Source organism: Antechinus flavipes, chromosome 6 (genome assembly GCF_016432865.1).
Source record: "Antechinus flavipes isolate AdamAnt ecotype Samford, QLD, Australia chromosome 6, AdamAnt_v2, whole genome shotgun sequence".
Classification (NCBI taxonomy): domain Eukaryota; kingdom Metazoa; phylum Chordata; class Mammalia; order Dasyuromorphia; family Dasyuridae; genus Antechinus; species Antechinus flavipes.
The window spans coordinates 245,773,265-245,784,328 of record NC_067403.1 but is presented as its reverse complement, the minus strand read 5'-3'; the positions used below and the strand labels follow the sequence as shown (position 1 = coordinate 245,784,328).

General features: G+C 34.2%; 1 protein-coding gene across 1 annotated transcript; it reads left to right on the top strand.

The window, feature by feature from the left end:
- The first annotated feature begins 9,014 nt into the window (after positions 1-9,014).
- LOC127540587 (olfactory receptor 1038-like) lies at positions 9,015-10,059 on the top strand. Its single transcript, XM_051965369.1, has one exon. It carries the CDS (start codon positions 9,015-9,017, stop codon positions 9,969-9,971), a length of 957 nt encoding a protein of 318 aa, XP_051821329.1. The 3' UTR covers positions 9,972-10,059.
- The last annotated feature ends 1,005 nt before the right edge of the window (positions 10,060-11,064 follow it).

Genomic DNA, 11,064 nt, shown 5'->3' with positions numbered 1-11,064 from the left:
TCATGCCTTTCCTGACTGCTCAAAAAAGAAGTGAAAACACCATAAAAAGAAGGTGGTCATGCCCTCCCTGACATCTCAGGAAGGGAGATGAAAACACCAACAGAAATGGGAAATCAAATCAGATTAGAGGGTTTCTGAAAGGGCTCACTTGAAGCAGATATACATAAATCCACCAATATGGGAGGCATTACACATAATTATATAAGCACATAGCAATATAACATGGACTAGTAGTGATGTAACAAATAACATGAATTAACATGAGAATTATACACGTCCATACATCCTAGAAATAGTCCAAAAGGAATTCATTGTCCATTAGTTCATGTACCAGGAATCCAATAATTCCTGTAAGCTCTGAAGTACTGCAATAGTCTCATCATTGAGTTAGGGAATCCAATGATTCCTGAAGATTTTCAAAGCTCCTTCAACAGTCTCACTGTCAGCCATGCTCTTTCAGTGTCAGATGTTTCTTAAATCTTCTCCTTTGTTTTGAAGTTTTTCTCTTTTTCTGTTTCTCTCTGATGGACAAGGCAAATACAGCTCATTGGCACCTATCTGATTCCTTCTCCATTTGTAAAAATACAAGCAAACCCTCTCTCCCAGGCAGTTAATCTATCTAATTCCCTTCTATTTACCACTTGTTATTACCACTATCTGGTAATTACATTGAATCTGTTTGCACTGGACACTGCTCTGTTGGATTTTTTATTCTCCCCAACTGTAATCCTGATTGCTTTTTTGTTGGTTGATCATATCAGAGTCCTGAACATCTAAAGACTCTCTGGGTGTAACCTCAGTTGCTATCATGCCCCATCTGTCTTTTGTATGATATCTAGGAGCTGGACTCTGCCTCTCATTTCCTTGGAGCAATCTACATTCTGAGGCCCAGTGGAAGCCCTTGTGGCATTTTGGAATGGGGTTTTGGGTTTTCTCTCATCCTGTCTTCTCACTCTATCTCTATATCTACACTGAGCTCTAAGATATTCAACTTTTCCACATTGAAAACATTGACAAGTTTCTCTAGAAGTCCTTTGCCAAGAGGGAGCCTGTCTTCCCATGTTCATCATAGTCTGGGCATAATAAGCATTTGTGCCCATTGTGGCACAGTGTCTTATGATCTCCTCTAAAGGAGCATCTTTGTCTAGTCCCAATATAATTCTTTTGCAAACCTCATTGGCATTTTCCTTAGCCAGATGTCTGGTCATTATTTCTGTGGCAGCATTATCTCCAATGGTTCTTATTACAGCTGTTTGCAAATGTCCCACAAAATCAGCAAAAGGTTCATTGAGACCTTGCTATATTTTTGTGAAGGCTTCCCCTCGATCTTTTTGTCCTGGGGGGAACCCCAAGATTTTATTGCAGCCTTAGAAATTTTTTCATGCACTGATATGGGTTAATAAATCTGTTCTGAATTTTCTCCATACTGACCTTCACTAGCTAGTTGGTCAAAGGCGATTTGTACAATAGTTCCTGTTTGCCTATTGCATTGGGCTTGAATCTTACATAATTCATGAAAATCTGAAAGCTACAAAAAATTTTGTCCAGGTTCTAAACATATCTTTGCTATGGATTTCCAATCACTCGGGGTTAAGATTTCATAAGACAAATTATCAAGTAACATCTTAACATAAGATGATGTAACCCCATAAAAAGTGCATCCCTTTTTCAAATCTTTAATTTTTTCCATATTAAAAGGAGTGTATTTTCTCTCTTTTTAACCTGAAGAGTCAAGCTTTTCAATCACAGGATATACATTTATAAAATTAGATATGTCTTCTCCTTCATTTTTTGTCTTAATTAATGCCTTTTCTAATCTTGTCATATTCTGCTTCATAGGAGATGCCTCAATAAGAGGTTCTGATTGCATTACTCCCTCTCCCTCTAGCCATGAAGGTCAATTGAGGGAGGAGGGTCATAAGATGTGGAATGATCTAATTTCTCCTGCTGTGAAGTATCACACTCAAAATTGTACTTAACTCCATTTTTATCTGATTCTTCCTCATTTTCACCTAGTATAGTTGGCACTTCCCCTTCTTGCTCTTTCTTTTTTTTCTTCATTTTAACACTTAAATAATTTCTTATAGCCAGTTGTATTAAATTGCATATATTAAGTATGTCTTTGAAAATTGCATTTTTATTGCAAAATTGACAAAGATCCTCTCCTATTAATTTCCATGCCATTGAGTTTGGATTAGAATTGTAGTATTCACCCAGTTTCTCTCCTACTAATCTCCACTCATTTGGATCCATTTCTTTTTCCATAGAGAACCAAGGACATATGTACTTTACAGTTTCTAAAAGTTCAGTAATCTGCTGCAAAATTATAATCAAACTTTGGCTTTTCATAATTTTGACAATGCTCTCTAAACATTTTCCTTGAACAGAAACAGAAGGCTGTTTTCTAAACATCTGTCGCATCTTAGCTGAAATTCTACTTTAACTCTTTTAGCAAAATTTCTTTGTTGTACTCACCCTAATTTCCGAGTTGAGGAGACTTTTCCACTGGACCAGAATCAGAGGCTTTTCCAGTAGAATCAGAATCAGAACTTTTCCACTGGAATGAGGATTTTGCCCCATGTTCAGATGCCAAAATGTGATGTTCTTCTTTTTTATATAATATATGATGGTTCTCTAGAAGCAGGTTTCTTGGGGGAAGTTTTCTGGAGGTAGCCTTAGTTTCGCTTCAGAGTAATAATCACTCCAAATACAGCCAGCTGATAAAATTCAAACCTTTATTTCTTATCCCTTTCCTTGGGCCCAGTTAGCTTTTTTTAGAGATCTGTCTGCTTGCTTCCAAGAGTTCCTGCCACTAATCTTTTGCCTCTGCCAGCTTCGGCTTCTCTTCTTCCAAATATCTCCAGCCAGCACTAAGATGAAAGTTGGAATGAAACTGACTCTGCCTCCAAGAGTGGACTTGTGGGCTTCCTCCCAGAGTGCTCTTTGGCCCTAAGAGCTTCTTGCTTATATGAGCTCTCTAAAGGTATGAACACAAGCATTGTTTCTATCAGTTCCACTTAGTACCTTGTTTCAAGTTCTGACCCATAACATCTCCTTGTAAGATCAGATCAATCATACCGAACCATGCTAAATTAGATAATCATTGTCTCTATCAACTCTAATGAGTTAACACTTTGTAAGGATTCCAACAAATGCCCAACACATAATAGGACCTTAATAAAGTCTTCTTTCCTCTCTTTCCTTTCTATGCCTGCTCAGTGTATGCAATACCTGATCATACTTTCTCTTAAGTTCTCTAAAGAGAATATACCCGATGTGCTCAGAACATTTCTTGACATTACATTTATGACAATAGATTATTTTTTCCACTTTCTATGGCTCATTCCTCACCTTCTCCATGTGAATAGTCAAACTTTTTTTTACATTCATGCTTTTCTTTGATGTCATCTCTTACACTCCCTTCTTTGCCACAATTCCTTTGGTGTAATGTGTTAATTCTAATCTTTCCTATAATACACTTCACCACTTCCTTTTGAGTATTTTTAAACTTGGGCTATTTTTGTCCATAAATATTATTGAAAGCTATTATTTAGATGGAATCAACATGACTGAACATCTGACTGAACTGGGGAAACAGGAAGAAGGAAAAGACAAATTTAGAGTCAACTTTAGCATAAAAAAAATTATGTCAAAGTTTTGAATCTCTCTGGCTAGAAGAATGATGGTGCTCTCAAAAGAGAGAAAGAAGTTATGAAGAGCAGTTATTTAAAAAGGCAAATAACAATACTCTGGATATTTGAACCCTTCCACTACCTTGAATTATGCCCTAAGTTCTTTTTGCCTTAATTACTGACTAATGATAATTCCCTATTATTTTAGCAAGGACCCAGATATGTTTTCATTTATTATACTTATTTTTGCTATGGCACCTTTCCTTTACTATACCCTTCTCCCCTTCATGTCATCTATAACTAAATCAACTCTGTTTCATGTCTGTTCCATTAAGGGTTTGGAAGATAGATTCACCTATCATCCCATTCACCAATCTCATCTCAACAACTTTGGAGAATGAAATGTGTCTTGTAAGACTCCATTTCCAATATATGATGTCTCTCTCTATTAGAATTTAAAATAATATATGATAGAGATTGTCTTTCCTTTTTTCAAAATTCCCAGTCCTTAGTACAATACTTGACACACATTGAAATAAAAAAAATAATAAATGTGGTATTCTTGTATTCATTCATAGAATGTCATTTAATCCTTATAACAATTTTATAAATAGATGCTATTATTATTTTAATTTTAAAGGGGGAGGCTGAGAATAATTTAGACTATATTCTTAGAGATACTGCTTGAATCTATTGGGAATGATGTACAGAAAAAGATAGAGAAGATAGGACCCACAACAAAGCTCTAGATATCATTCTCCACCATTTAAGGTCCTTTCAAGTTTTGGCTTGAAATCATTGATCTTCAGAGTTGGAAGGAACTTTAGAGGATATCTTGTAGCACCAATATCTCTACAGGAATCCATTTTGTAGTATCATTGATAAATGGGTGTCCACTTAAGTTGGAAAATCTCCAGTGTTCCAGAATTTACTACTTCCACTATTCCTCAGTGATGAAACAAATTGTTGTGGGAGGGAACAAGATCTTTGTATTATGTCCCTTATACAAATGTTGTAAAGAAAGTGCTTCTAAAGAATAAAGAATGTAGGAGTGTGATTTGCTAGTCTTAATTTTACTTCTTGAGAAAGTCACCATTCCCATAATTTTGTAATGACAGTTTCTAATGTCCTAAAAGAATCCATTGTTTATTGTTAGCTGCAAAACATTAAGTTATCTCTATTTTGAGGATTGTTTTCTATAATGTCTCTCTCTTTAGGCCTTAGTATTGTTTTGTTTTTGAATTGATAGTAACAAATATTACCAATTTTCCTTAAAAGTATTCTCCCTAATACTAATTTTAGAATAATTATGACTGAGCAAGAAAATCAATTATATCCTAAGGGACAGGGAATCCAATTATCATAGGCATACATACATGGATGAACAAGGTACATATATACATTCAGGCTTATTCTAGTATATGACAAAAGAAATGACCCCATGGACACATCCAGGGAAAAGGTTCTTTCGATGACCAGGTAGGATGACTCATTTTACATAGATACATACACTTATCCTTCTCTGTTCTCTATATCAGAAAATCAAATAATCTCAAATTTGGAAGAAAACAAAAAGACAATCTAACTCTAAACAAGAATCCCCATAAATTTTCCCAAAATAATTATTTGAATTCAAGGGCTGTTTGGCATTTTTTAAAATCAAAACAAAACAGCTATCTCCCAAGGCAGCTTATTTGATTTTGGAATAGTTTGAATTGTAAGAAAATTTCTATTCTTTTTGTTTTTAGTTTGTTCTATTATTTTTTTCCATATAAAATACTATAATCTATCTTTCATTAACTTCCAACTTAACAGCCCAGTTCTGTCTCCTAAGCACAGCAGATAATATCTAGAATTTCTTGAAATGAAGCATTTTTGATACTTGAACAAAGCTTTCATATTCCACCAAGTCTTCACTTTGTTAGGCTAAACATTTCCATTTACTTTAGCTTGGATTTTCTCATATAGCATGATCTCAAGACTCTTCACCATTCTGATTATTAATTATTTCCTTGAGGCAGTGAAACATGGTCCAATCAAAGATTTGGAGTCAAAGAAGTTTAGTTCAAACTGAGCTTTATCAGGTTTTCATTGTATAACCTTAAACAGATGATTTCATTTCCAAGTACCTTTGTTTCCTTATCTGTAGAATGAAGAAATTTGACTAGATGTCTGCCTAAGGTAACCCTTATTTTACAATCTATACAGAATATTTCTTATATATTTCTTGGTGTATATTTCTTAATTTCTTAATTTTCATATATGCATTTGTGGATAGAGAAGAAAAGAAGTTATCGAGTTATTCTGCCTAGTTCTGTCCTTAGTAACTTTAAAAATACCATATATAACTTTTCTCCTTGGAAGATAACCATAACCTGGTGAGGTAGTCTTTGCATATACTATTAACTTGACTTTGCACATGGAGGATCTAATTCAGAGAGACTGCTAAGTTGTGCATCTTTAGATATAAAATTTAAAGTCAGATTTTCCTGATCCTTACTCTAGCAACCTCTATATTATCTGGCTCATTCTTCTTTTAGGAAGAGATAGCAGTTCCTTTTGCTTATCTGGAAAAGCAAGACTGAGAACTATATTAAGAACCTAGATAACTATTAACACATCATTTCTTAGAATTAAATTTTGATGAAAGTTGAAGAGAACTTGTTTAGAAGGAAATAGAAAGGATAATAAATTTTTAAAAATCCCACAAATTTGATGAGAATCAATTCTAGGAGATAGCAATAGAATAGGTTGCACACATGCTTGCTTTATTGTCATAGCACAAGAAAAAGAAAAAGAATTCTTTTTTTTTTCCTGGGTACTGGATAAATAATCCTACATCTAAGCAACAAGTGGATATCACTAAACCATAAACAGTAGTTTTGCAGGATTGTAGGACACAAAATTGGAAGTTGTGGAGAGTAATAATAATGGTGGGAATTTATATAAGGTGTTAAAGTTCACGAAATAGTTGATAGTATTCTCAGTTTTCTTATCTGAAAAATGGGGGTAATAGTGACACTTATGTCATAGGAATAATGTGAGAATCATATGAGATAACACATACACAATGGTGATTTACAAACTTTAAAGGCATTTTAATGCTCCTTGAAATAAAAACCATAACAATAATAATTATATAAAATATTATTGTATAATTATATATTATTATAAACCCTAATCATCATTCTCATCCTTGTCTTCATAAATATCATCACTATTTTCCCAGGGAAAAGAGAATTCTATCTCAGATGGAATAGTCTTGCTAATACCCTGTGAGGTAGTATTACATACTGCAAACATTAGTTTCCTTTTTACAGGCAAGTCAGGTAGTGCTCAGAGAGGTTACATAATTTTCTCATGGTCATACACCTAGTAAATGTCATATGTGACATTTAACTTCAGATCTCTCTTTACTCTGCCTTTTCCTCACCTCCCTCATCTATGTACCATATTGTCTTACATCATCTTGTATCTCTTTAGATATGACACAACTAATACAACTCTGTTTGTTTATCATATATTATTCTACTTTCATCCTTATAAGGAAAAAACAAAGCAAAATATGAAATCAAAAAGTATTTCTAATGATTAGGGAAGGTGTTCTAGTGACACATATTTGTAATGAAGCTGGTCTTTTGCCCAAGCAAAGAGAGACTCATAGTATCATTAAATCAGAGTCCATTCAGTCCAACTCCCTCATTTTATAGAGAAAAAATAAAAAAATAATCAGCAACTGAGACATCAAGAATTTAAGTGACTTAAACAAGGTCACCCAGCTAATAAATGTCTTAGGCAAGTTGGAACTTGGCTCTTCTTGATTTAAAATTCAATATTCCATCCTCTCTTCTATATATCAGTCTCCAGAATGAATGTTTTTTCTTACTGGACTGTAAGTTTCCATTGTTTGTATTGTTTCAGAATAATCATCTAAGTTAAAAACAAAGACAGATCACTGTGAACAGCCGGGTGGGAAGTACCCCAAGAGCACTGCTCTCCTTTCATCTCTTTTTTTCATCCCATTTCTACTCTCTATACTTGGTATGTATACTTGCCATTAACAGCCCTTTCAGATATCAAGACCATGAAAATTTCTCCCAGAACATGATATTTCTAAAATTAAAAATAATATTAAACAAAGAAAAACTATCCTAAGATAAAGTTAGATGGATCCCCATAAATTTTATTCTGAATTTTTAGTCAACTGTTTAATTCTCTTAGTCCTCTAAAATCTCTGACAAGATTTATATGTTGTTTAGAAATAGCTTTTTGTGATTTCTGGTGAATTTCAATGTATACACAAAGATCAAAGGAAAAATTGTATCAATAGATGAGTTGGGTGATCTCAAACATTGTTTTGTCTATTAGGTGAAAACATTCATAGCATATATTGAATGAAATTACTTATATGATCTGATTAATATTTTTATTGCATTGATAGAATTTGGCCATTAATATATTGATTCATGTCTATGCACAATAGTTTCCTTCCTGCTCCAACTTTTCTTTCTCCCTCTCCCATTGTGTAGACATGCCAACACAAATAAGCCATAATTTTTTATACAAGACTTTTGAAACAGATACTGATGAAATCCACTGATATATTTAGTGGAAATGGGGAGAATATGGGTATTTTTTCCCAAATTTGTAAAGCCTGGGTTAACTCTCTGGAGGGTCTCAGGATCAAAGTCCGGATCAATCAAAGTTCTTGGTTTTTAGGGGGAGAAGTAAAGGAGGCTGGCAAGCTGCCATGTGGCTTAACAAAGATGTATCCTGGAGTCCGGAGTCTCCACAGCCTCTCTCCTCCTCTTGCCTATGATTACCTCACTACCACATATTCTGCAAGTCCCAATCATGAGGGGAACCATCACATTACCATATCATCTAAGTATATGCTTATAAAGCCATTATCTCACATCACATATGTCAGTGATTCTCAAAGTATGGTCTAGAGAACCCTGGGGATCTCTAAAACCCTTTTAGAGGATCTACAAATTCAAAAATAGTTTTTGTTTCCAATATGGTAAATGTCTATAAATATAACCCAGATAAACAAAAACGCTTTGGAGAGAGCCTCAATAATTTTTAACAGGATAAAGATAATGAAAACAAAAGTTTGAGAACCATTGTATATGTAATTAGCCTTAAGCTTTGCAATCTCAGATTCAAGTATACCTTTTCAGAGTTTCATCCCTCTACATAAATTGGCAAAAACTTCCCAAATTTTTTTTTCTGAAAAATTGTAATACATCTGTCTTCTCCCAGAAAATGTCATATTAAAGAAGTAGTAGTTGATAAAACTTTCAAGCTCACAGAAATGTCATTGGATACCTTCTTTTATTTCTGTTTCTTGTTTTCTTTCAGTAACGAATTGTGGAATAGATGGCTGGAAGAAATAACACCATAGTAACTGAATTCATTCTTCAGGGATTTTCTCTTGATAGAGAACTGGAAATTGTCCTCTTTGTGTTTGTCTTTGTGGTGTACATTCTGACAATGGTAGGAAACATGGGCATGATTTCACTCATTCGATTAGATTCCAGACTTCACACCCCCATGTACTTTTTCCTCAGTAATTTGGCTTTTGTTGACCTCTGTTACTCTTCCTCAATAGCCCCCAAGTTTTTGGCAACCCTCTTGACCAAACAGAATACAATTTCTTTCTATGCTTGTGCAACTCAGCTAGGGTTTTTTCTTACATTCCTAATTTCTGAGATGTTTCTCCTTGCTGTGATGGCATATGACCGCTATGTGGCCATTTGCAATCCTCTTCTCTACATGGTAGTTATGTCTCAGAGGGTTTGTGTACAGCTGGTAACAGGTCCTTACTTGTACAGCTTTTCAGTTTCTTTGCTCCATACTGTGGTCACTTTTCGCTTGATCTATTGTAGTTCTAATGTCATCAATCATTTCTACTGTGATGATGTGCCACTGATGGAGCTTGCTTGCTCAGACACCAGTCTCAAAGAGATTTTGATTTTTATCTTTGCTGGGTTTAACATGATCAGTTCCTTGCTAACAGTTCTTATTTCATATTTGTATATTGCCACTGCCATCCTGAAGATCCAATCAACTGAAGGAAGACGCAAAGCTTTCTCCACCTGTGCTTCTCACCTGAGTGCAGTTACTATCTTCTATGGGACATTGATCTTTATGTATCTGCAGCCCAAATCAAATCATTCCCTGGACACAGATAAAATGGCCTCAGTGTTCTATACAATAGTGATCCCCATGCTGAATCCTATGATCTACAGCCTGAGGAACCAAGAAGTGAAAAATGCACTAAGGAAAGTGATTGAAAAACTGCATTCATTATTCCTTGTATATCTAAAAAAGTGATCAAATTGTGGATTAACAAAGAATAGATGTTACTTTATCCCTCATTGTCCAGAGGTTCAGCTTTAATTTTGACATTATGTCTTTTTAAAATCACCTTTGATAACATAAAATTTTAAAAAAAATTAAATAAAAATCTAGACTTTTTTTTGAGAGTGGTTACTACATAGGTAGGTTATTTTTCTTTAGGTTGTTTTAGCATTTAATTTTTTTTTCTGAAAATGGATAATTGTTTAATTACATACCAAGTGCTATATAAAGATACTAAATTGATATTTTAAAATAGATATGTGAAAAGATTTGGTTCATCCTATAATCTTGTAGTCCTTTATTCAGGCACATTATTTTCCCTAAGCACAATTTCTTTATGAAGAACATATTATCTGTATTATCTACATCAATCAAAAAACAATTGTTGTATGCCCACTATGGATCAAAGTCTGGATCAATCAAAGTCCTTGGTCGTTAGGGGGAGAAATAAAGGAGGCTGGCAAGCTGCCATGCGGCTTAACAAAGATGTATCCTGGAGTCCGGAGTCTCCAGTCTCTCTCAAAAATAGGTAAATGAATAGTTTTTTTTTTTTAATTGTGATAAATATTAGAAAACAAGCTAAAATTCTGTAGCTTAATTGATAGCATCTTTGAGATAACTAAAGTAACAAGCATCATGACAGGGATGATGTGGACCTCATTTTGCTTCCATAAGAATGAATTTCAGCCCCTTTTGTTGTTGTTCAGGCCTTTTCATGTTTTGACCAATTTTCTATGACCCCATTTTCTTATAGCTTTCTTGGCAAAGATATTGTAGTGGTTAGTCACTTTGTTTTCTAATTCTTCCCCCCCCCCATTTTTTAATAAATGAGAAACTTGGATAAACAGAATTGAGTGACTTGCACATAGTCACACAGCTACTAAGTGTTTGAGTCCATATTTGAATTTAAGAATCTGAGTCTTTCTGATCTCAGGCTCAATGCATTACCTACTGCAACACTTTCCTGCTCACTTTTTTCCTATTTCTAATAGATATAGATATAGTGTCCATATTTTTAAAATTATTTTGGTAATGTTTTGAGATTATAAGTATTTTATATAGCCAC

Coding starts and splice junctions, on each gene's coding strand:
- LOC127540587 (XM_051965369.1), top strand. CDS start 9,015: ATGGCTGGAAGAAATAACACCATAGTAACTGAATTCATTCTTCAGGGA.